Genomic DNA, 25401 nt, shown 5'->3' with positions numbered 1-25401 from the left:
TCTAATTGTCTAATTAGCTGATTCTGACCAACTAGCCGAAAATGGTGGTGTGGTTGGCATGCGGTCGATTGGCCACCAAAAAGACCTCAAATGTCAACCCTGATTATCTGACATGCCAGCCCTACATCTCACCAATTCAAATCCCCTCTCTTCTTAGGCTACGCACCCCCTTATGTTAATCATTTCTACGGTTTATCCACTGCAAGTTTCCCCTCATACTTGTTTTTATTCTTAGTAAAGACCCAGCAATGGAGCTCGGTCGAACTAAGTACATGTTTGGCGCGTGAGAAAGCAACCCCTGGGGGCAGTGCACTCCCCGAGCCCAAACTGCACACAATCCATTGCAAATACCTCCTCCAGATTTCCCTCCTTTTGCAGATATCGCTCCTCCCCCACATATCCATAATTTCCATAAAATGATGTTCCGTTTTCCAGTAAGTGTTTTCCCATGATACGTGCGTGCTAAGACAGAGTGGCGGTCTGTTCCCCAGCCCCGGTTGATGTCGGGCCAAGGAAAGCATCTGTTAGGGCTGCTCCGAGATCTGGTCCAAGGGGGGTCAACTGCGGGTTCTTTCTCGCCCTGCGACGGAAGAAGACTCGCTTAGCCCATTTCCAGGCTTCGACACCCATGAAGAACAGAACCGCCTCGACAGCCACGATACCCCATTCCCAGGTGATGGGCTTGTGTTTGAAGACGACGTCGTTCAAAACGGGGATGTAGAGGATAGGGAACATGGTGATCCATCCGGCCATGACGGACCAGAACAGGAACTTGTTGCGCCAGACATCGTACATCCACTGGGTGAAGTATTTCTTGGACTTGGGTTGCATGCGGAAGAACGAGCGGCGCAGGTTGACCATCTCCCAAGCCAGGAACAGCGCGAACCATGTCAGGCACACGAATGTCGTGGCACGTGCGCGGAAGACCAGTTCGCAGTCTTTGATCTCTTCGGACCACTCCTTGTTGCAGCCGCGGGCTAGGTTACCGTCGCCGAATCCCCACATGCGGACGGAAAATGCTGTCAGACAGAGCGCTGCGGTCCAGATACCATACACCAGAATGTCGACGATAACTTCCCAGGTGAAGATTCCTTGCTTACTCTGGGGAGGACGGTTCATGATATCAGGGGCGGCCACCTCCATTCCGAGACCCATGTCGGGCATACCAGATGTAATCATAATGATCCAGAGAATTTCGACCGGTGACAGAGGGAAGACGGATTGATTGTCAGCGTCTTTGAAAGCTAATCCGATAAGCAAGGTGCAGGCCTGAGCGATGTTCTCTGACAAGAGGTGAAGCACGAATTTTTGAATATTATCAAAGATACGACGACCTTCTTCGACGGCATTCAGAATCGAGGCGAAGTTGTCATCCGTGAGGATGATATCAGATGCGTCTTTAGCCACATCTGAACCAGCCTGTCCCATAGCGATACCAACATCGGCGTGCTTAAGGGAAGGAGAATCATTCACTCCGTCTCCAGTCATAGCTGCAAAGCGGCCACGGCGGTGAAGAGCGTCAATCATACGAACCTTAGTCTGCGGGGCGCAGCGTGCAATGACCAAAGGCAGAGTTGGAAGCGCATCTACCTCTTCATCGGTGAGTTTATCGAATTGACTAGCAGTCATAACCATAGCGTCCGCGACATCAGCTGCCACTGCATTGAAATCGGCAGGAAGGATTCCCACTTGCTGAGCAATTGCTTTGGCAGTGCCAGGGTGGTCACCGGTGACCATGTGGACGACGATACCAGCCTGGTAGCAGGCCTGGATTGAGCCAGCTGTCTCGGGGCGCGGAGGATCATACAAGCCGATAAGTCCCAGGAAGCACAGATCTTTCTCCACGTCTTCACGGTTCAGGTCAGCATCTTCGAGCAGTTGTGTCTGGGCAGTGTACGGGCGATGAGCTAGAGCCAAAACGCGAAGTCCGAGTTTGGCGAGCTCCTCCATATTCTCGATGATCTTTTCGCGGTGGTGGTCGGTCATTGGCACGGGGTAGAGGAATCTTGGTCCCAGATAATAGAGGTACACGAGTCTGCGATGCGCTCGACTGCACCCTTGGTGAACACCATTGTCCGGTTCTCCTCTGGGGTGATTTTGTTGAAAATAACAGACATCTTCTTAACAGTCGAGTCGAATGGGAATTCAGCCATTTGGTGCCACACTGTACCCTCACCCTGACCCTTCTTGATCCAGCGGTCGCGGTTCCAATTAAATCTCGATGCAAAGACATGGATAGCAATTTCTGTGGGTTCACCCCGTGCATTCCATTCACCTTCTTCGGACTTATACACGTGAGAGAGATTGGCCATCGAGGCAACGTCTAGGAAGTCTTCGAGCTGGCGGTTTCCTGAGACCATGCCTTCTGCGTTCTCCGCCATACCTGGCTTCTCATGATCAAATTCCGAAGGAGGCACAGCGCTGAAGCTGACATCTCCAACGGTAGGATTGAAAGGCTCGTTAGATGGGCCGACGGAGTACGTTCCGCGTGACGGGATCCATGCCTTTTGGACAACCATTTTACCCTGAGTCAATGTACCGGTCTTGTCGGAACAAATATCTGTGACGGCACCGAGCGCCTCTAGCGAGTCCAATTTGCGAACAATTACGTTCCGCTCGACCATGCGTTTAGTACCCACTGCCATAGTGATAGTAAGAACGACGACAAGGCACGCCGGAATCATACTGATACCGGTTGCAACAGCGTACATGATGACTTCGGTGTTACTGCTGAATTCGTTTGCAGCCATACAGACAATGGCAAACACGACGGCAATTCCGAATAGTAGACAGGCCAGCTTTGACAGCTTCCTCTGCAAGGGCGTTCCGATATTGACACCGAGGAATCGACCGACGACGTCCACCGAGGTAAGACTCCAGGCCTGAACGTACCAACGCTTCTTGGTTTCGCCGTTGGGACCACGCTTAACCGGACGACGCTTGTTGCCGCTGGCCCGTAGGGCGAGGGCAATAGATCCGATTTCAGTGAACATGCCTGTACTAGCGACGACACCTCGGGCACGACCACGAGTGACGGTGCTAGAACTGTAGGCGATGTTAAGGCGGTCTCCGGGGCCAGTATCCTCTTTGAACGTCGAGTCGCATTCCTTCTGGACGGGAAGAGACTCGCCAGTCAGGAGAGCCTCGTCGGTTTCGAAGTTGACTGCTTCAACCAGGCTGATATGCGTCAGCAAATTGTCGAACTGCCTCAAAAGTGGCTTCGAAATCGCAGTTGCAATATGATAGGAAACTCACCGAATATCAGCTGGGACGGTATCTCCCGTCCTAAGCTCGACCATGTCACCGGGAACGATGTCCGACGACGGCACGGAAAATGTCTGTCCACCTCTCGAGACAGTTCCGGTCGGGGACGAGAGCGAATGCAATGACTCCATAGTTTTCTCGGCGGCGTATTCCTGGAAGAATCCAACGACGATATTCAAGACAATGACAGCGCAGATGACTCCGCCCTCAATCCACGACCGAATTCCGAAGCTGACCGCCATGGCCAGAATCAACACCTATCACCCACTGTATTAGATTGAGCCTGAGAGACTTTCGCGATATCAACGCGGAAAACCGATAGAGGGGGTCTTACTAGCATCATTGCGTTGGCAACCTGGCGCACGAGGATCTTGATCACCGAAACGCCTTCGCCTTCATCCAGTTTGTTGGGTCCATACTCCTGTAGACGACGACTCGCTTCCTCGGGGGATAGACCTTCGTCCAGCCCGGTGCCGAGTTCCTTGATGACGACTTCATAAGGGAGGGTGTGAGCTGGCTGGCTCAGTGGGCTGGCGCCCGACCCAGCGACGGGGGGCACGTCGTGCTTCTCGTCTGGCATTGGAGATTACTCTCGGGTGAGTAGATATCGGTGATGACTACCGAGCTGTTTGCCCGTCTGACTCCTTTGTTTTGGGGTCAATCACCGGATAGTTGGACAGAAGTGTAACTCTCGGAGTGGGGAGGGACGTGGTACTTTAGTTTCCGAGCGAATGCTCAGATCAGAGTCTGCTCGCGTGAGAAAAACAGTGTGTGGAGATATCCCAAGAGCCTTGGCCTTTGACTTCTAAAGTTTGTTCCCCGGGGTAGCGACGCACGTTGCACGATTCATTGGAAGAGAAGCAATGGTTGGTATTGGCGCCAAGACTTTAGCCGTCCACCTCGTGCTTGATAGGCATCGGATAGTAGTGGGGTTCCTCTAAGCGGTATTATACGGGGCCTAGAATGCCAGCAATTACTGCATACAGGATCGTATCTGCAAACGCGGAACCGCCAAGATCTGGCAAGGCAAAATTGCCAAGTTCCAGGATGTTGCGGTTGCGGAATCTTCCACCCTTCCGCCCACCTTTACAGGCTTTGTCCATCAGAGTGCAGTGAGTCTTTTTCCTCAATTAAAATATTGATATTTCATTAATCTAATTGTCGATTAGACACTAAAGGACTTTTCATTGAAGTGGCAAAATCTCTGCGAACCAGGATCAACCCTTGGCGCCAAGAGTTAGCGCCAAATCCCTTGGCAGGAGGAAGAAGCCGGGGGACAATAATCCGTTGTCGGCCTTTATCTCCTCTACTCCGTATGGACTTTGATATCCGTCCTATTTGGCCTAATTTACTAGGGTCAACCGAGGCTCCCCCACAATCCTACAACTAAAAGAATAGATCAATTTTTACAAGAAGAAAAAGGCAGTCAAAAATTGGAGCTTCCATTATGGAAATCTAAATTTCCCAAGACGAATGTGAATATAGAGTTCTCCGGTTATGGGCATCCATACAGGAAGCAGATCGATATAGGGCTGATCATAAAAGTCGTGTGTGCCCAGGGTCTGTTCGCATGCAATGTGATATCATAAACAATCGCTCTCGTATTCCGAAAATGAGTGCCAAGAGAGACTTCCCTTGAAAGGGGTTAGATCACTATGCCAATTGTGCAATCATGATGCGATCTCTCTCCATGTACGGAGTACTCCGTACAATATAATCAATATTCTTTTTCCTTTTTCTAAAACATACCAATTCAATGTCTCAATAATATTCGTTCGGATTCTCATTCTTCCCTGAGAGATCGACACTCTTGCGAGTCGTGGCAATTCCAAGCAATTCCAATACGAAGTCATATGCAGCAATTCAGAATGGGTGGCGACTAGTAGGACACAACTTTAACGAGCATTACCTTGGTTATTTCCGATTCAATATGTACGATCTGGTTCAAAGTCAATCTTTCGGAGGTTGTGGCCTATCGCTGCTGCCGGGGTATGCATATGGATGCATGGATTGGGAAGGCGCGACCTCCCGGGCGTATAACACCCTCCTCTCTCAGTTTTCTCTTCCGAGAAATTCCCCAGCAAGCGCAGAAGGCGAGAAAAATGTACCCTCTTTTGAAATTGACCGTACCAATCCTGGAAGAGGAGACCTCGTGAGAACTCGTGAGGCAGATACCCCAGGGATATTGCCTGTATACTGCGGTCATGACAGTGGACAGTGATCGCTGCGTCAACAGTCAACACGCGAGGGTTGAACATGAATGCACGATAATGCACCTGTATCTCTGCCCCTCCCTGTTCGATGAGCTTTCTAGTCGACTAAAGGGAGTGTATTTCGCCGGGGTAAGGTGAAAAGAAAGGTATGGTGTCAAAATAGGCACCAGAACCATGATTAAGGTGCGTTAAGAATGACAGACTAGTCTCCTTTTCAAGATTACGATTTTCTTGTAGTGGTGTTTCTCTGATTTCTGTTCCCTGAGGCTTTCCCTTATACATCCCCGAGAGTCACCAATATTGTGTAGCACATACGTAGGATATCACGTCGGTTTATATAGGATGTGGCCTCAGATTATAATCATCCTCACCGGTGGGATGTAGTGTATCAGGGCAAGATCCATGGATGTGTACTCCCTAGTGTAAGGGACTGCATTCGATGAGGAGATATATCGGAATGTTTTGGAAATTTATCGGCTTGATGGAAGTCAACGGTTTATACATTAAAGAGACACGGTATGGATACATAAGAATTTATAGAATTGAACAATCCAACTCGGACTAGTCCTCGAAGCGTTGGTTCCCAAGTCACCGGCCCTTGAGGTTTATCTCATCCAGGAAGATTGAACTCACCAAACCCAGTGCACTCAGGCCGGTCATCACATAGAATATCGTGCGGAAGCACTTCAGATAGATGCCTAATACCTGGCCCAGCGTTGATATAGGAACATGTAGGGATCCCAAAGAGTCAATGAAGCTCACAGCATTGGAGGCATCTTTCAGAGGCGCCAAGGCTCCCGTCAGCTGAAGTGTAGTATCAGTGATAGCCCTCGAGAAAACATTGTTGAAAATTGACGAAGAGATAGTGAGGCCGACAAGACCACCAAACATGCGAATAGTTAGAAACTGCCCAATAGCTAAGCCTGTGTCATCAACATTCTTAACGCTCGCTTGCATCGGAAGAATGTTAAGGCGTAATAGCGCAACTCCCTGACCCCAGAGAATAGGAAGCCCGTAACACATAGATGCTGAAGACCCTACTTCGAAGAGGGCTAGCAAGCCGGATCCTAGCGTAAGGATGACCCACGAAAGTCGTAAAAGCCACACATAACCTCCGAACAATGGTACTAGCATCATTGAAACGGCTGCCACTAAGACGCTGATAATCGAGGTAGGCAATAGGTATACGGCGGATAATATTGCGTTTTGGAGCTCTACAGCTTGGTAGAGTAAGGGCAAGTATTGTAAGAGGGAGACTAGCACCGCGCCGTGGAGGAAGCCTCCTAGTAAAGTCACGTTTCCGGTCTTCGAGTGGAAAATACGATGAGGAACGATAGGATCGGCAGGCTTTCCCTCGTAGAAGCCAAAAGCGACGAGCGCCGCCACTCCCAAGAACATTGGAAGGAGAGTCTGCCAGGAGGGCCATGGATATAAGGAGCCCGCCCAACTCATCGGAATAACCAAAATCGAGATTCCGATGATAAGGAGCGCCATTCCAATCCAGTCGAGGCGCTTTAAATTTCCAACAAGCGTGGAATCGAGCGGAATAGGCCGAAGTTTGAGGAAGATGACAACCAAAGGTGTCCCAATTCCGAGCCATGGGAGGTTAATCCATCCGATCCACCTCCAGGAGGCGTACGTGGAAAATAGCGCCCCAACGGTAGGACCCATGATATTACCCACGGCCGACGGAATGGCCATTAAGCCTAGATATGTCGAGCGTTCCTCTAGTGTTGTCATATCTGCGAGGATCACCTGCACCAACACGTCGATTCCTCCACCACCGAGACCCTGGAGGACTCGTCCAACAATTATGGTGCCCATATTTTGCGCCGTAGCAAAAACGATGGAGCCGATGAAGAATAATCCAATGGATATATAAAGAGGGGGTTTGCGACCGAACTCGTTGGAGATGCTGGCCCAAACGGGTTGCATTACTAGACCACAAAGAGTATAGGCCAGATTTGCCCAGAATGACTCTAGACTCGAGGCATTTAGCTCACCAGCAATGGTCTAGTTATAGGGATGAGTATTGGGATAGTACGCGGATGGGAATAGACGCGATGGCTCACTGGAAGGGCAATGCTTAGGCATGTCGCATCCAGCTGGAACACGAAAAGACTCGCTGCGAGCCCTATGAACGCGAGCTTGAAGGAAAGAGACTTTGGCTTTTTGGTCGTTGATTCAGCATCATCCTGCTCATTTTGCTCTGTTGGGGAGTGTGTATCCCTGGTCTCAGTCACTTTCTCCGCGCCCTCGACTTCCGAGTTTTGTTCCAATCCCGGTCCGTCTGGAATACCAGAGATATTGGTAAGTGGGCTGGAGGTGGCCTCGGAATGGAGCATAGTGCTTCCTGAGCAGATTGACTATGGCGCAAGAACATAAGGGGAGAGATAGGAGATTTGAGAAGTTGATTGAGTACAAGGTAATGGGTGGACAAAAGTACCTACAGGGATAACATTGGACGATAGAGACCCGGATTCCCATTTGTTGGGATATTAGTTCTTCCGGCTGATGCCTACATAAAGATCCTGGACAGGACTTTCTTTGTTTATACGCGAGATTGGGAGCTGAGACGGGGGCCGCACTCGTGGACGTAAGCATCGTGGAGGATCTGGAGTATTTTTCTGATATGCTGGAAAGGGCGCATGATTCTAACTCGTTTCAGAAGTGGGCGTCGACGATCCAATTCAAGATAGGGAAATATAAAAGCTGGCAGCCAAACGCAAAGGCAAAACTAGTTTGAAAAGGCAATTGACAGGTTCGCCGTTCATAGATACAATATATTTCCAGAACAACGGGGAGATATCATGATACAGCATTCAACTTGGTAGTATTTTATATGCAATGTCCTATGTCATTCCCTGTCCTATATCACACCACATCTCTATCTACACTTATACAACGCTAGATTGATATATGTATCTACATCTACATCTACATAGATCCCAGTACATCCACAAAAGTACATGTATATACCAGGGTACACAAACAACCCCAGCAACCCCCAACCAAGCGCATGTCCTCAAGTCCCACAGACAACCCACCCCCACGCACAGTCCACAGTCCCTGTCAGAACAGGCAAGACGACACACGCACTTGCTACGATCTACGATCTGATCTGGTTTGATCTGCGCATCCCTAACCCTTTTAGACATCTGTCGCGGCTGCCTTTCTTTTCTGGGTTGATGCTGGGTGCATCTGTGTCAGGTCGTGCATGTATTGTACTACTGTATGACCTGGTGCGAGATCTAGATCTGGTGTGAGGCGATTTTCGGGTCTTCTTGTGTTATCTTCTACTGGGGTTGGGTTGGGGTTGTAGGTCAGCTGGAGGGGATGTATCGTGTACGGAATACAAGTACATTTTCATTCCACTAGGACTTGCTGGCCACTGGCTGTCGTCGTTGATATTGTTGGAATATGACCATTACTGGGAAGTATGACTGACCTTTCAAGCCAGGGTATATCTATTGTGGGATCTATTCGTTGAAGGTAAGACAGTACAAGGCTAAATCATGTATATCTCATTGTCAGTAATCGTCCGACCCTTTCTATAAAGCAGAGTCTACCCAAAAAACTAGTGCTTCGCTAAGAAGAAAAGAAAAAGACCAAAGGTATAAGGTATAAGAACTCGTACCTAAATTGATAGTGCGATACTCTTTCAAACTAGATACCAGAACGGAAAGAAAGCCCAAATCCAAGACCAATAGTGACGATCCAAAGAAAGAAGAAAGACCTGGCTGAACCCGAGAAGTAAAAGAGAAAAGGTAAAAAAAAAGCGACTGCCCAAGAAGGATTAGGGTTCAATGTGCCAGACACCTTCCAATCTTATAATCATGCGTAGATGCCATGCTCCGTGCTCCGGTGAAGGGTTCAATTCAAGATGTGGGGGGTATATAGTGAATAAGAGAGAAATAAAGCGAGCCGGAGAAGAATGTAAGTCAGAACGAATCGGACGAGAAAAGAAGAAATAAAATGGTAAGAAGAAATATAGATAAGAAATGAAATGAAAGAAAGCTGCTCAACAGCTTACGCCAAAACCCAACCCGGAAAAAAAGGCCATGTATCTCCAAAAGATGAGAGAAACAGTCCATTGTACCATACCAAGCCAGATTTATCACTGAGGAAAATTCCAGCCTGGCGTGAACCCAGGATAAAATGCCGAGTCATGTGCCTGGAATTGGAAATCCCCCATCATGTCTGTAGGGAGACTCCCCGCAAGATGATGGGGATTCGTATGAGATTCAGCCGTAAGGCCAGGCGGTAGCCTCGCCAGCGCGGGCTTAACATCCTGCTGAGGAGTGGGGGCATCACAGCATCCATCCAGGACGTACGGGAACGAGGGCTCGTGGTGCGCATGTTGATGATGCGATAGCGCGGAAGGCGCAGAGGGCAAATCAACATGGGGCGCGATATCAGTGCCCATGTCTGGCGCAATCATGGACGACCGCTGGTGCAGCGCCATTAAGTCGTGGTACCCCGAGTCTGCATAACTGTAGCTCGTCTGGTGGACGGGCTGGAGATCCCACTGCCAACTCGTGGTGGCGGTACGGCTGGGCACGGAGATGGGTGTTGGGATGGAGCATGGTGGGCGGGATAGAGTTGGCGAGGGCTCTGGGGGTGTTGCTGGCTCTGGTGAGGGCTCTGCTGTTACGCTGCATTCGGTGGATGTTGATAGCAGTCGTAGGTAGCGCAAATCCTCCGAGTCTTCCTCTGGCTCGTCCGCGTTTTCTTCGGCTTGTTTGATCAGCCCTAGACGGTCGAGGATTGCGTGTGTTAAGGGGTGTCCATCTGGGGCTTCGACGAGGGGATCGCCTGGGAAGCCTTCTTTGTTTATGCAGAGTTTGTAGAGTTTCTGGAGGGCTTTTACGACCAGTGAATGGTGGGATTCGAGCATTTCGACAAATCTGTGTGTGGTTTGTCTATGAGCTTTTGAGGATATGCCTGGCTTGAGATTCTGTGCATGTACTCACCCTCGAGAATATACTTTGGTCTGAGTGGCCTTTCTTTCACGGAAGAGACAAGGGTGGTTGTATACCGAGCAGCGATTGCAAGGTTGTTTCCCATCACACTAAGATGGGTTAGTCGGATCGCAATCCCCATGGTATACCAGTCCACATACCTTGGTCTTCTTCACGCGACAGCGATCACAGGCCTTCAAAACATGCTTACGCTTCACCGGAAGACGCGCTGGTCGCGCTTGTCCTCGCCAGTCCGGGCCCGATGCTCCAGTTCCGACAACGAAGCCACAGCCGCGAAGTCGTCAATGCTATGCGGGAAGCCCTTGGGGCGAAGCTTTGGCTGCCACGACATGGTGGATTGTATCATATTGCAAACTCCACTAGAAACCAAGCAAGGGAGGTAGATATTGCAATGCAAGAGGAAGGGTGGAGAAAGAGGGAAGATAGAGAGCAAAATTTCAAGATGAGGAAGAGGGAGGAAGCTTTGGCCAAAGTAAAAAAGAAAAACAGAAGAAAAAGAAAGGAATCGAGCAGGTGGGGTGGATGATAATGAAACGGGCTTTCAGCCGCCAGGGCCAAACGTTGATATCATGATTATCAAAGGAGATATCCCCCGCACCAGCAGAGAGGACTGTTCAAAGCGTTCGAGGGTGACGAGGGTGACAGGTGGTAGATCCCAGGGTATGTAGGCATGTAGGCACTTAGGCGACAGTTTAGGTACCTAGAGATCAGTACAATGACACGGTCCGAGCCGTGAGTCTGTGAATTCGGTAGAAGATAGTAATTGGGCAGGAAAAGCGGATCAGAACGTTTGTCACACGATTTTCCCCTCGCTGACACTGCACGTCAGAGACACACGTGCTTGGAGATTGGGAAAGGCCTTTGGTGAGAGGTGCAGCGAAGAGCAGTGAAGAGGTCAATGCGAGATGGAAATGGGAAAATTAAACCAAAAAGAAGGAGAAAAAAGGAAAAAAGGAAATCCTTGCCAGCTGCACCGAAACGTGGTACAATGTGATATGTCAGAATTATGTTCGTCAGGTGGCTGTCTCTCTCTCTCTCACTGAAAGAAGAATTGGAAGAATTGGAATACTTTAGAAAGGAGAGAACAATAGGAGATACCTAACTACTTTGATACAAAAGCGGGGTTGATACTATTACCCTGATCCCCATCCTCTTCTCCCATTCTCTTCTCTTTCTTTTTAGATGACTCTTAGACTCTTCTGGTTTCGTACACTCTTACCCTGGTACTGCCTGCATTCTCACACAGAATGTTCAGATCCAAGCAGCCCTAATCCGAACGGTTGTCTAGGCTAGATCTTTGCATTGATCTTTGCTGTGTGGTGTATGTGTGAGATGGGTCTACTAAGTATACCTACGCAGTGCCCAGCTCAAGCTGCAATAACGATACAGTGTGTCACTGATCTACGGAGTACACCTCTGTCTGTAATTCTCCCTTCCTTTCCCATCCCTTACGATATCGTCTGAACAGAGCATCAATCCTGAATCCCGGGTTTGCCACTGAGTTGTCTAGACCGTGGAATGCAATCAAGTCCATGGATCTATATGGGATCTGTGCAATGCCTGGATATTGGTTTGTCGAGTACTCTGTACATGGACCATCTCAAGGTCTCTCAGCTGCACCAAGACAGGGAACAGGGAACAAGGGTCAAGGGTCAAGGACAGAGAGACGGACACACTGCGATTCTTTCTCCCCGATCCCATAGACATGATATGGACAATTCCATGTAAAAATTGGCCACCATGTGTACAAGAATGGAATGGACTATCGACTATTGATTGTTGTATGCATATTTTCAAAAGCAAAAAAGCAGACAGACAAAGCTCGCCCTATGGAGCGGGCTTGGTATGAGCACCTGCATCAAACATGCAGAGTCCGAGTGCACTCGTTCACCGACAGATTCCAATTTCCAGTGCGTAGAGACCACGAGGCCATAAGATTTCTCTCCCTCGGCCTTGGCAAATGGAAAATGGGGGATGGAAAAAGCAAAACAAGGGTAAAAGCAGGGGAAAATGCAATATGTAATATCAGAGGGATATACTCCATATAGGAAGGAGATCTAAAAGCCCTCGTTTTCTTTTGGAGAACAGTTGGCGTCAAGAATTGAAGCCTGAACATCCTCGGATGTCAGATTTGCCAACCCAACCTTGGAATTGTAATCAACAATCTCAATCAACCCTAAATTGCTTCCAAGGTTGGAACAAAAAAAGGGAAAACCCGAAAAAAAAAGAAAGAAAGAAAGCAAGCGACGAAAACGACGCGGGAAATCACCCAAAATAGCTCTTAGAGCCAATGAGCACCAACACAGCCCTGGAACGGACCATTCAGAACAAGTCGCAGATCAGCAGATGCAAAAGCAACGGAACAATCAGGACTCTGGCAACCCCCGAGAAACAAGAGATCGTTTGCCTTCGACGGGAGCCTGATTTCTCTCCTCTCACACCCCCGGTCCATCGGGGAGCAAGATGCTCGCTTCACCCCTGGCAAGCAAATCAAAGCTCTCCTCGCTGGTCGCCGTACCAGACGGACTAGACGAGTGGTCTGGCGGTAATGGATACATGCTCTTCTCCATGTCCAGCGCACCAAGGGGTTGTTGCTGAGTCTGAAACTGCCATCGGCGATCCCCTACCCATTCGACGCCATCGCCGACGCCACTCATGTCCACCCTGCGACATTCGCGCTCGCGCTCCAGGAGGGGCAGTCTCTGCCCCTCAGGGGCTTCGCTTCCCTGCCCGAGCTCCAAGGGTAGGTGGCGCCGATGCCATTCGCCCACGAACATCCCGTCCGCGTCGACCTCTGAGCGCACTTTCATCCACGAGTCCATGTCTGACCCATATGCGGCGCCCATCTCTTGTGGGTTTAGCGTGCGGAAATTCTTGGCCCAGTGCGGCTTCGCGCCCATCTCCCGCATCAGCCATTCGAAGGCTTCGTAGTAGCGTTCTTTGCAGGGCGGGTCGCGGAGGTATGGGCGATAAAGCGTTGCGTTGAGGTAGAGCGTCGGGCCGTCGCGACACGTCGGGTCCAGGAATGGACGGGGCTTGGTGTTCAGCGAGGTATCCGAGACTCGCACTTCGACCGGACAGTGCACGTACAGTCCCTTGGATGAGAAGGGGATGCGGGCAGTCTCCGTGTCGCCGTTCAGCCAGGCGGAAAGCCGACCGATGGCCTCGGGGCCCTTTTCCAGCGGGAGAGCCCATTCGTTTACGAACTGCGAATAGAGGCAGTTCATCAACAATCCCTCGCGCGCGGGCTCAACGGCCTCGGTGACGATCGATCCAGCCCGGAAGCCGTACTGCATACCAAAGACAAACCATTCGACCCACGGCAGGATGCGCGGGACGTACGTGGACAGAGCGAGCAGGTTATGGTAGATGTGGTAGCCTAGCGATTCGCCGTAGAAGCCTTTCGGGGGAGCGCGCAGGGGGAGGTCGGTTTTATCAGCACGCCAGACAATAGCGCTTTTCTCATAAGGCAGCCACCAAACGCGCACGAACTCATGTGTTGTCCATAAACCCGTCGACCATTCGTCCAGCACGCGAGATAGCGAATACCGCTCCTGGCGCCAGGCGATATTGAACGTGCGCGTCGCCTTGAAGGTGACCTCCACGACGATTCCGAGCGCTCCGAGCGACACCAGTCCCGCGCGGAACAGGTCCGGGTTGTTTGTCGGGCTGCAGCGGACTAACTGCCCATTGGCAAGAACCAAGCCGAGTGAGTCGATGCATTCTGACACCAGGCCGTGGCGTAGAGAGCTGCCGTGGGTGCCGGTGGCGATGACGCCCGCTATCGACTGACTGTCGATGCTGCCCAGGTTCTCGAGTGTCAGGCCATGTTTTTCCAATTGTGTTCCCAGGTCGCTCAATCGAATACCCGCTTCGACGGTTACCGAGCCGGTGGAAGGGTCAACGTGGAGGATGCGATTGAAGTCGTCGAGGTTAACAAGCCAGGACGAGGTGCAGGTTAAATCGGAGGGCGAGTGGCCACTGCCGACCGTTACGATTCTGCGACGACAGCGACGGGCGAGAGTCACCAGCTGTTGGATCTCTGGAATGGTCTGTGGGCGAATGTACAATTCCGGGCGCGAGAAGAATGTCTTGGCCCATGTGTGATGTAAATGATCGGTCGATGAGCGGAACGGTACCGCGGGGTCGAGCTTCGAGAGCTCACGAAGGATGGAGGGGTCCATGACTCAAATATTCACATTGCCATTGGGGGAGAGTAGAATGAATGGAAAGGAGAAATTTACAAATGCCCAAAGAGATTGAGGATGGCGACATCCCAGATCGGATGATTTTCCATTTTTTTTTAAATCTCCGTCGCTCCGTTCTCCGTTCCCGTCCTTATACTACCCTAAATGCCTTAAATATCCGAATGCTAATGCTTAATTTGAATAAGAAATATATCAAATAGGTATTGGTATGAAACTTGAATTCTTAGAAAATCATTGCCTAAATACACCCTCAAATGCGAAAACCACCTATCTACATCCCCCAATTCCCCAGATGCTCCAGTTCACTCTATGGCGCAAATATGGCACAAGTACACAGGACTCCCGAAATGCTCTGTGGAGCCCGACAAAAATATGCACGAAGTTAAAGCAGAAGCCCGCAAAAAGGAATCAGAAAAAATAAAAACAAACACAAGATCTCACTCAATTCTCTGGTGATCGAATCGCCTCGATGACAACATCAAGAGAGAACACGAAAGGCGCATGCTGGGTGCGTGGGTTCCATTTACGGAATGCGCTTTGGCAGCGGTCGGGGACACCACCGAGGGCCACGAAACTTTTGGGGATGAATGGTCGGTCCTGGAGGGATGTGGCAAGGATACCATACTCGTGCGCGAAGACCACTGCCGAGGCGAAATCGGCAGACTTCTGTGAGGCTTGCTCGCCGATAATACTGTAGGAGGGATCAGTACCAGTTGATTGGAGGGCATCTTGATACGGTAGTACTTACACGTAGATCTCAAAGAAGGTGTCCAGAACGTAAACGTCTTTCTCGGTGATGTCTCGGTAGCAGAATGGCTCGATTTCTTGAACGCAATCGTTGGCCTTGACCACTGGTGAACTTGAGCCCGGCCGGCGGATATTCCAGAAACGAGTTGGCGGGTTCATTTCGTGGTCGACCCGGAGGAGTCGCGTGCGGTAGTGGTTGTACTTCGGCTTGAGCTGCCAGTGATCTTGGCACATGTGCGGCGCAGCCTCCCTGGGGCCTGCGAACACATCGAAGAAATCCTCGGGTTCTTCACCCTCGTTGACTTCTTCAAACTCTCCAGTCAGGCCTAGGTCCATGCCGATAAGTCGGGCTGCGCCGGTTTCTTCAGGGCCACTACCTTTGCCCTTCCATAGGTAGAGCTTGCCAAAGGGAGCAGAGACAACGTAAGGGAACCCGGAGCAGAGATTGCGCAGTGAGTAATCCACTTCATCGAAGGTCATTTCGCCCAAGTGTTTCCGGCCACAAAGCATGTAGAGAGCCGACGAATTGTGGCGAGAGCTGGATCCCCGACGCGTGATCATGATGCCGCCAAGCGCTTGGATGAACCGGGTAGGTTCATTGCCCTGCCGAATGACTTGCAACTTGGAGCTATTATCACGAGCGATCTTGCGTGCGAAGGGTTGTTCATTCTCCACCGAGGATTCCGGGACGTCGTCTCCACGCCAAAGGTATACTTCCGAAGTGCTACTTCGTCCGGTCTCGAATGTGTGCACGCAGAGATACATGCTACCTTGGTATAGGATGTACTCCTGGTGGGAAGGAAGTTCTTGACGCCTCCCATCACCTGTGAGCTCCCAGATCTGTAGCTTCATGGTCCTGATCTTTATATCGTCCGGTTTACGCATCAGCATTAGCTGCGGATCAATGTCCATCCGGTTTCGAGCGTGGGGGAATGTCTTGAAGAAGCCCGCAATTACCTCACGTGCCTCACTGGCTTGCGCAACCAGTGAGGGAGCGGACATCTTTCTTGAAAGTCTGCGCGGATCGGTTGGCTTGTGGAGCATAACATCGCCGTCTTTGGGGGGTACTGGCGGGGACGGATGGCTCATGGGTCGTGAGACGGAACTGCGTGCTGACTCGACGATAACACCGGGGATGCTCTTCTCCTGACTCATAGGTGAATCCATTTGATTCTCATTGTGACTGGTTCGGAGAGGGGACGGCGATGAGGAGGCAAACCGGTTTTGCTGGCCCCATTGTGGTTTTGGCGTTGCAGGCAAGGGGGATGAGGGAGAATCGGACTTCGGCGGGACAGGCGGTCCGCCTGATGGACTACTCACCTCTCCAGGGCTTTCGGGCTCCCTGGGCGTCGCCTCAAGATCGGCGGAGGGAAAAATGTCGAAATCCGATGTTAGAGAACGTGTCTGAAGTGCCTGCGGGAATGCGCTTTCGGGCGTATCGCGTTCAAGGGTATCCTGGAGAGGAGTGTTTACTTCCGGAAGTTGCTCGGTGACTGTGCTGTCTGAACGGGAGTTCGTGATGTCAGGAACAGGGTTTTCATCAGGCTGCGACATGTGCTCTGAATCAATGTCCAGGGATTCAACAGGGATTGTAGGAGTCTGTGACGGGGTGGCTTCAGAGCATGAAATAGCACCAACCTCCTTAGTATCATCCCGAGCGGACGGCGTCGAGGCATCAGTTGTCTGGGGAAGTCGTCTCTTCGGGCCTCTAGCACGACCCTTTGTCATGTGGGTGAGAGGCGCAGATGGCGAAGCAGGGTCACTCTGTGCTGAGACAGGGGTTGGCAGCTGCTTCTTCGGTCCGTCAGCGGCGGGCGCGCCACGAGAAAGAAGGCCAGCTAGCGCAGGGTTGATTCGGCCCGCCAATTTGCTTTTAGCTGCCGGACTTGGAGTCACAGTAGCCTCCTCGACAGGCGCCGGTGGCCATTGACGAACTGGCCGGAGTGTCTTGACTGAAGGCTCCTGCATCTTCACTATGCTGGGCCCGACTGGTGCCACAACTTCGCGCGTTTCTTCCTGGTTTGTTGAAGATATCGCCTCCGGTGTTTGCTTGTAGTCGGTCGCCGCCGGAATTGCTCCCTCTGGCTCATCAATCGGATCATCGGCAGGGAACGGTGACAATGGTTGTGATTCTTGAGACGCACGCGAGGCATTGGAATCTTTCAAGGGCCAGCCCGGCTCATCAATGGCAGGAGATGGCGACAATGGTTGTTGTTCCTGAGAAGCTCGCGACGGAACGATGCCTTTGAAAGATGTATTCGGGGACGACGACGATGGTGGTCTGTCCTGCGAGGCTCGAGAACCAAAGCTTTTAGTAGGCGATACCAGCGCATCCACAGGTGGCTGCTTGATGCTATTTGCCCGGGTCATATTTTGTCGCATAGCAATTGCTTCTGGTACGACCTCGGCTGGTTTTGGCGGCGCATCCTGCTCCCCGGCGGTATTCCGTCTGATGGAGCCTCCGCCGGCTTTCATTTCATCTTTGCGTGACACAAGGCTCTTCCTGAATTCATCGACCCGCTCTGTCTTCTTTGGTCCGCCGGTGGCGTTCAAGGCAGCTTTACCTCGTAGTATATTGCCCTTGAGCTCATCAGGGGCAACATAGTTGCGAGTTTCGGTCTTTTTGAGGCGCCCAAATACATTCTTGAATTCTGGCTCTTTGGTATCTCCGTTATCTTTGACAACTTCTCGTTTCCGTAGGTTTGCTCGGAAGTCCAGCACAGGAGATTGTGGCTTCGCCTTGGGTGAAATGGGTCCGCGCGAGGAAGTAGAGATGGAAAAGTTTGGTTTGGGGCTCAACGAGTCGGGAGGGGCCCTGCGAGTGGGAGTAGATTGAGGCTCAGACTCTCCAGACGCCGGTAGCTTTTGCGATTCATTCTCCATTTCAGCGGGGGAGGCAGACTTAGGTTCCTCCGCCGGTGCGCCGCCTGATAGAGCATTGAGAGCTTCCTCGACAGGCGTTGGGGAAGCTGAGGTTTCCTCTTTTGTTTGTCCGACGTCAGGGCTACCGAGAGCCGACGGAGATTGTGGGACTATCTCCTTCGACTTGGCTTCGGGGCTTCCAGGGACTGACGGACTAGAAATACTCGGTTTCTTGAATGACAACTCCGATGGAGATTCAGGGACAGTCTCCTTGCCAAGGCTTCCAGAAACCGAGGTACCAGAGACACTGGGCCTCTCGAGTGGGGATTCTGCCGGAGGCTCGGAGACGGAGTTCCTGTGGAGTGATGAAGCCGAGCTGATGGACTTCTTGAAAGAGGAGGGAGACTCGGCAACTGTTTCTTTGAGCTTGCCTTCAGGACTCCCGCTGACTGACCCTCCAGCAGTACCAGGCCTCTTCAAAGGGAACTCCGAAGGAGGATCTGAGACTGAGTTCCTGTGAAGTGATGAACTAGAGATGCTTGGCTTTTTGAATGGGAATCCAGATCCAGATGGAGACTCGGGAACTGCCTCCTTCGCAGGGCTCGCAGGAAGCGACGGACCGGAGACACCACTTTTCTTCAGAGGGAATCCCAACGGAGACTCGGGAACACCATCCTTAATAGGGCTTGTAGGAAGGGATGGACCAGAGGGACCAATTTTCTTCAGAGGGAATCCTGATGGAGACTCAGGAACACCATCCTTAATAGGGCTTGTAGGAAGCGATGGACCAGAGACACCAGGTGGTTTCGTTTGAGTCCCTGGTGGGGGTGTTCGCATCAAACCGATAGGAGTGACTTCCTTGAAATTGTTTACTCGTCCCAAATCCACGCTACCTCGCGACTGCCGGTCTTTGGCCCAGTTGGGCTGAGAGGGGGGTCTGGTGGTCTGTCGTGGTAGCTCTGGTCTGTTGAGGGCACTCTCCAACCAAGAAGCCTTGTTGGGGCTCCAGCGCCTAGGATCCATGGTTTTTGAGACAAAGGGACCTTGGGCGTCGCTGCCTTCTGCGGTAGCAGAGCTAGCAGAACGAGAGTGACCAGTTCGGAATGATTTTCCTGGACTGGTTTCAAAATTCACACTGTCTCTATCCGCAGGTGTGGTTGGTCGTTCAGTTGTTGCGGTGGCTGCCTCACTGTGGCTGGAGCCTGGTCGTTGCAGGAGAGTTGAAGGTTCACGTCCAATTCGCCCAAGAGTTGGAGGGGTCATTTCACTCAAACTCGGACCTGCCACACTGCTGCGATTTGACACAATGGAATTTGACCGCCCGAGCCCCTGCGGAACTTGTGCACTCCACCTTTTTGACACACTATCTGATCTTCTCATCATAGCACTCTGAACAAAGCCTCCCAGGCCCTTGGTGGGTGAGGTCGACCGCGTTCGCTCTGGTGACATCCGCCGCTGGGTTGGAGACGGCGACACAGCTTCCTCGAAGGAGGAATCATTCTGTCGAGGCTCGAGTTTCGGAGTCTCTGACAGGTGCACTGGCGACCCCAACCCAGCCGAAACCGACGATACAGAAAAGCGATGGCTCATGTTGCTATCGCGAGAACCGGTTCTCGGAGGCGACGATGATCTCTCTTCTACTGCCTCAAGTTTATCTAGTTCGGTACTTGATTCTTCACCCACTTCTGGCTCTTGATGCCCCACGCCCACGTTTGTTTGGCTATCCGTCTGTTCTTCCTTCGCACTGTGCGCTAACGACCCAGCCCCACGGTCCGGTGATGGAGGGAGCACAGGAGCATCCTTCGATGGTCGTGGGAACCCAAATTGGAGTCGAGATAGTGAGTTCTCGTCCGATGCCGTAGACAAATTTCTCAGGTGGCTTGCGCGAGTTGGGGAGCGGGTTGGGGATGTTGAACCGGGCGACACGGCGAAATCACGCGAGGGGCGTTGCTGCCATGACAAGGTCCCCGCGCGGCTGCGGGACAAGGGTGAACGTGTCCGCGTGGGAGAATCCATTCCGAAATCTGGGACCGATCCACGCCGCTTGTCGGTGTTGGAGACCTCCATGTCTTGGCTCGACTCCACGGCGCTCAGGGTCGGCTCAGGTGCTGGCGTTTGCGGTGTTTGCGGTGTCGGCTCAAGGTGTTCCGGGGGATCGATGGGCCGGGGACTAATAGAGGAAGCACTCAGTCGCGCAACATTGAGGGTGGATGAATCGTCGGTAAGGGCCAGTGATCGTGCACGTTCTATTTTTGAGTCATCGGGATATCAGCACATTGTCGACCTGCAGCAAATGCTGTGATTATGCGGACATTGGCCGCATCAAGGGGAAGAGGGAGTATTACCAGCTCTCCGGGCTTGCCTTTCCTTCCGGCCCTGCAGGATCTCCTCCTCTAGTTTTTTGGTGCGCTCGTCGTCCTCCTTGTCGCGGCGCTCACCTAGTTCCCGGATGCGCTGAAGGAAATCATTGACATCCTCGGAACTCTCGTTAGGTACAGTCATGATCTAGGATTGACGTTCATGCACGCCTCCTAGAATGAAACAAATGAGGAAAGAGTTGGAGAGTGGAAGAAGGGCTGTGTTCTCCGCCCTGTTTAAATTAAATCGGGACTGATGATCAACACATTCATTGGCTCACACATCTTTTTTTTCCCTTAGATTAAAGATCTTTTGAATTCAATTTATGCTGCTTTTTCATATAATACGTTTTTTGGTTTTCTCTACAATATCATGGATAGATGCATTTATACAGACCAAACTGGAATCAGTCAGTTGTTTACTCCCATTTATTTATGTGGAGGAGGCCCCGCAGTTTTTCCTCGTTCCATGGCTTTTGTGTTGTTTCTTTCTGGTTCTGCTGGGTTTTTTTTTGTTCGGTTCTCCTGGGGGTTTTTCTTGGTTTTTCTTATTTTCAGGGGTTAAAAGCCGGTGAACTCATAGTTGGATCATATGTGAACTATTTTAGTTAGATATATCAGGTTGTGCCTTGCATATGCTAGGTTGTACTCAGTACGGAGAATGAAACACTTTAATTCTCTGTAAGCTTCTGGTTTCTATTCTTGACTATATATGCCTATCGGATATGACCTGGTTCCCTTTTTTTTGGGAACATTTACTACATTTACTAGGCCTTTAGAACATGCAAGCAGTATTATAAAGGGTAGGCATGAAATGCATCACTACTCTTGACTTTTAGAATATGGCCACACGTTAGTTATATAACGGGTGAGACAAATACGGAGTACAGATAGTACAGATATATGAATAGATCTGAGATTTAATAACCTATGTAACATATTAAATAGCTTGTAAGCGTGGATATCAACCTTGGAAGAGAAAATATAGGCCGACTTCCCCCGATCTCTCTAGTAAAGGAACAGTCGGTCCTTGGCGTCTTGTACCACCCATTCCAGACCTTCATTCAGATTTTTGCCCGTCATTGCACTGCATGGCAAGATAGTCCACTTGTGTGTTTTGATTGAATCCAGGTCAAGACGCTGCAGAAATATCAGCCAAGTCCGGCAAACGGCCTCACCCGAACTCTAAAGGGAGAACCTGGACCTACTTCTCGAACCTCCTGCTCGCTCATGCAATGTTCCACATCTGTCTTATTCAAAAATACCAGCAGACTGGCTCCTGTAAGGCGCTGGAATGGGTTCAGTTGACATGTTCAAGATTTGCGCATTGCGGGTGGGGACGTCATCCGTACCTCTTCAAGAAGCAGACCCGAGAGCTCCTGTCGACAATCGTCAACCCGGAGTCGATCTGTGGCATCGACAACCCAGACTAGCGTGTCGGTCTTTTCAAAGTAGTTTTTCCAGTCAGGATCGGAGTGTTTTTTGTCCGCCAACATCCCCTAGTACTGTCAGTACGGTTCCCCAGAGAGACCCGGATTGGCTCACAGATGTTGAGTTTGTATCTGCGCCGAGTTAGCAGAGCTCGAGATATTAACAAGGTGGGAAATTACCCCATAAAGTCAATTGTCTTGATGATAAATCCTAGAGTCGGGCTGACTGTCGTGACATCCTCCTTCATAATTCGCTTGACGATGGTCGTCTTGCCGGCATTATCAAGACCCCTGCAATCATCAGCCTCCCGATCTGAACGACTGGCCAGAGCCCATACAGCATCAATATACGCATTTCTTTGTCCTTTAAGCGGGCTTTTCGAAGTATGGACAGCATGGTTGCAAAAATATCCTGCTTGGTGCTTTTTTCGGGAGAGAGTTGGAAAGGGAAAAGTGCTGCCAGGCTCAAGACGGGGTCTGATGTGTCTATGGATCGGCCGATATTATATTCCTTCCCGTTACTTCCACGTTACTCTATATTCCAATGTGGCTATCTGAATGTCAGGCTGGTGTATTTTCGCCTATATATTGATGGTTTAGTTTTTCAATAGGTACTATATCGGACGCCAGGCCACAGCATCAGCTAGTAACAAGGCCATCCCGGAATTCAATGTTTTAGATCATTTTATCCAAATCCATACAACCCTTCAGAATGTGTATGCGTATATATATCAGTACGGCAAACAAAAGACCAGATATCATGCTGTCACGTCGAGACTGTATATCATTGGTATCGACTTCATCTTGACTTTCCTACATAGGTATATGCCTACATATCCAGATATCCAGTATCCAGGTTGCGCAATTGCAAAACAGTACTTGAATGGATTTTTTTTAACCCGATTGTTTAGATAGGAGGGAAACACAAGACTACAATCGGATAGTAGGAAGTGGTGAGGGGGTTGATGTTCGACTTCGAGAACCGTTCGAGGTTTCCCAGTCCCCTAACCTTTATAATCCTGTCTCCTTCTTCCCCCATCTCTCCCTCGTCGCCTTTTCCGCTCTCATCCTCTCCTAACTTTGTCTCTCGCACTTTTGATCACTTCGATCATTTATTTTCTCAGTCCGCTATTCGCAACACGGGACGCGTCTACAGTCAAGTCTCATCAGCGAACTGACTGTTACGCATCCAATCATTCAGGTACGCTTGTTACCAAATATTTTTCGTCACACCCTTTGAGCAACAAACACAGAGCCACCCGCCAAGTGATACACTTGCAGGACAGGCACAGTTGCAAGCCCTACCCCAAGCGGGTTCATGGAGCTTTGCGACTGCTTCCCCGTTCACCGATGTCACATGGCGGTGAATAAAAGCGAGAGAATGACCTAGACTAGACCAAAGAAACACCGCGACAGTGATGTTCGAGGATTCTGACTGACCTGAAAATACATACCAGAAACTCCAATTCAATCCTGCGTGACCCAAGTCATATTAAGATGGCAGAAGAAGTCGAAAAGCCTGCGCTATTCCGCGGTAGAAATACTGTCAATCGAAAGCCGCCCAAGAATTTCAACAAGCCAAAATCGACAGTGTTCCCGAACGACTCTAGTGCAGCCATGCTTCAGGCCTTCGAATCCATGGACGAGATGGGAAGAAACAAGCTCATACAGAGCATAGAGAATCTGAGCTGGGCACAAACTTGGGACTTGACCAAACAGTTTGACAAACAGAGAAGAAAGAACAAGCCCGTGCAACAGCCTCTGTTCGGCATGGAAAACGAGAGTCACTCTTGCCCTGAGATGCTTCCCGCAGCGAGGGATGGACCTGGCGTCGATCGGAGCAGCAGTGTCTATAAGTTGCTCGCAAAGCCCAGGACTGCCGAAGGCATTGAGGAACCTGAGCCATGGGCAACAGCTGATCCACCCGACTTCATTCCTGACGATGAGTATGAAGAAATCGAAAAGAAGTTCAAATGGTCCAACAGTGCGGAATTTCGGAACAAGCGGGACGCCCGACACAGGATCCAAACCAAGGCATACGCAAAATCTCGCCGTATCTTCCCAGTCTTCCAGAATGGCATCCTCACATTCACATCGAAATATAACGACATTTCTTATGAGCCTGATCGATCTCTCCTTGATGGCTGGACTTTGGATATCCAAGAACAGGATGATCAGTGGGACCAACTCAAACACAGAATTTCTTCGTTTGATCTTCCCAACGAGATTGTCAGAGAGCAGTTTCGCAGCTGGTGGGATCAGCTTCCGGCAGGCCGCCACGTTGACATTTATCACGCTGCCTTCTTTGACGGAACCGCGATGCCCGATGGAGAGAGTGCGATGTTCCTCCCTGACATCAAGCATGTTCCCACTCCTAGGGACATGAAAGACGAGCTGACACGCCTTCATTGGCACGAGACATCGGAAGGCTACGTCTACAACCTGGGGAAGACCAACAAAAGACGAAAGAAGAAAGAACAGGAAGAACAAGAGCACCTGCGTCGCACCGCGGCTTACCGTGCTTGGCTAGAATTACCACCAGATTCAAAAGTTGTTCCACCCGGCATCTATCTGCGTCCTGCAGAAGAATGCGATGCTTCTTCTATCCTCGAAATCATGAACTGGTATGCAGAATACTCAGCTTCGAGCAGTGAAACCCGAGCTATGGAGGTGAATGACTTCGCGGAGCTTCTTCAATATTGCCGAGAGAACCACTTCCCCTTCATCGTCGCTGCCCGACGTCCGCCAGAGCGCCTGTGTCGCAACCAGATCGACCCCGTGGTTGGCTATGCCTATGTCGAATTCCATCGGCACGGCAAGAGTGCTGACAACCACATTGGTGAGCTGCATGTCTTCGTCCAAGAGGGCAGCAAGAAGCAGCACATCGGACGGGCACTTGTTGATATGGTCCTCTATTGCTTTGATGCGACCCCTGGACGAAGCGACGGTTATGAGTTCGACCAAACTGGTACAGTGCAGTATGGCGCGGGCTATGGCCGCCCCCTTAGAGCAATGGTCTGCGCCGTTGCAACATCCCCAGAGGCGAGGGAGGAGCATGTCTGGATCAAACAGTGGTTGGAGAGGGACTTTGGCTTTAAAGAACAGTGCGTATTCGAGAATGCAAGAGTGAAGAATGACAAGAGGTATGCCTTGTCTTGTCTTTTCACTTTCATCTTGGACTGTATATTTACTGACGCACATTCTTAGTTATGACCTTCGTTACATGTCCCGTCGAATCGGGGGCGCACATGTGAGCAATGGGCCCAAGAACCGACGTCAGGCTCAAGCCCAGCCCCAGGGGAGTGGTACCAAGTCTGCGATACTCAACTACCTCTGAT

General features: G+C 50.7%; 7 protein-coding genes across 7 annotated transcripts; 1 reads left to right on the top strand and 6 right to left on the bottom strand.

Moving 5' to 3' along the window:
- Positions 1 to 462: 462 nt before the first annotated feature.
- N7519_001311 (cation-translocating P-type ATPase) lies at positions 463 to 3844 on the bottom strand (the record flags this gene model as incomplete). Its single annotated transcript, XM_057288089.1, has 4 exons — positions 463 to 2005; positions 2032 to 3177; positions 3256 to 3521; positions 3599 to 3844. 4 exons carry the CDS (start codon positions 3842 to 3844, stop codon positions 463 to 465), a joined length of 3201 nt encoding a protein of 1066 aa, XP_057154172.1.
- A 2221-nt stretch (positions 3845 to 6065) lies between these two features.
- On the bottom strand, positions 6066 to 7822 carry N7519_001310 (MFS-type transporter sphD; the record flags this gene model as incomplete). Its single annotated transcript, XM_057288088.1, has 2 exons — positions 6066 to 7490; positions 7550 to 7822. The coding sequence occupies 2 exons, from the start codon at positions 7820 to 7822 to the stop codon at positions 6066 to 6068; spliced, it is 1698 nt and encodes a 565-aa protein (XP_057154171.1).
- A 1772-nt stretch (positions 7823 to 9594) lies between these two features.
- On the bottom strand, positions 9595 to 10790 carry N7519_001309 (uncharacterized protein; the record flags this gene model as incomplete). Its single annotated transcript, XM_057288087.1, has 3 exons — positions 9595 to 10384; positions 10447 to 10548; positions 10657 to 10790. The coding sequence occupies 3 exons, from the start codon at positions 10788 to 10790 to the stop codon at positions 9595 to 9597; spliced, it is 1026 nt and encodes a 341-aa protein (XP_057154170.1).
- Positions 10791 to 12894: 2104 nt separating this feature from the next.
- Positions 12895 to 14643, bottom strand: N7519_001308 (D-arabinono-1,4-lactone oxidase; the record flags this gene model as incomplete). Its single annotated transcript, XM_057288086.1, has 1 exon — positions 12895 to 14643. The coding sequence occupies one exon, from the start codon at positions 14641 to 14643 to the stop codon at positions 12895 to 12897; it is 1749 nt and encodes a 582-aa protein (XP_057154169.1).
- A 465-nt stretch (positions 14644 to 15108) lies between these two features.
- N7519_001307 (putative gelsolin repeat protein) lies at positions 15109 to 20778 on the bottom strand (the record flags this gene model as incomplete). Its single annotated transcript, XM_057288085.1, has 3 exons — positions 15109 to 15358; positions 15416 to 20522; positions 20622 to 20778. The coding sequence occupies 3 exons, from the start codon at positions 20776 to 20778 to the stop codon at positions 15109 to 15111; spliced, it is 5514 nt and encodes a 1837-aa protein (XP_057154168.1).
- Positions 20779 to 21641: 863 nt separating this feature from the next.
- On the bottom strand, positions 21642 to 22490 carry N7519_001306 (uncharacterized protein; the record flags this gene model as incomplete). Its single annotated transcript, XM_057288084.1, has 6 exons — positions 22402 to 22490; positions 22244 to 22354; positions 22165 to 22195; positions 21986 to 22132; positions 21842 to 21922; positions 21642 to 21773 (listed from the first exon to the last, which is right to left on the bottom strand). Exons 1-6 carry the CDS (start codon positions 22458 to 22460, stop codon positions 21642 to 21644), a joined length of 561 nt encoding a protein of 186 aa, XP_057154167.1. The 5' UTR covers positions 22461 to 22490.
- A 1070-nt stretch (positions 22491 to 23560) lies between these two features.
- N7519_001305 (GNAT family N-acetyltransferase) lies at positions 23561 to 25400 on the top strand (the record flags this gene model as incomplete). The annotated part of the gene is made up of 2 exons (XM_057288083.1): positions 23561 to 25206; positions 25271 to 25400. The coding sequence occupies 2 exons, from the start codon at positions 23561 to 23563 to the stop codon at positions 25398 to 25400; spliced, it is 1776 nt and encodes a 591-aa protein (XP_057154166.1).
- Between the last annotated feature and the right edge of the window lies 1 nt (position 25401).

This window comes from Penicillium mononematosum, assembly GCF_028829835.1.
Source record: "Penicillium mononematosum strain IBT 11891 chromosome Unknown utg000001l:1.0-4488741.0:1.0-4491989.0, whole genome shotgun sequence".
NCBI classification, from domain to species: domain Eukaryota; kingdom Fungi; phylum Ascomycota; class Eurotiomycetes; order Eurotiales; family Aspergillaceae; genus Penicillium; species Penicillium mononematosum.
This window is presented reverse-complemented; position numbering and strand designations above follow the sequence as displayed.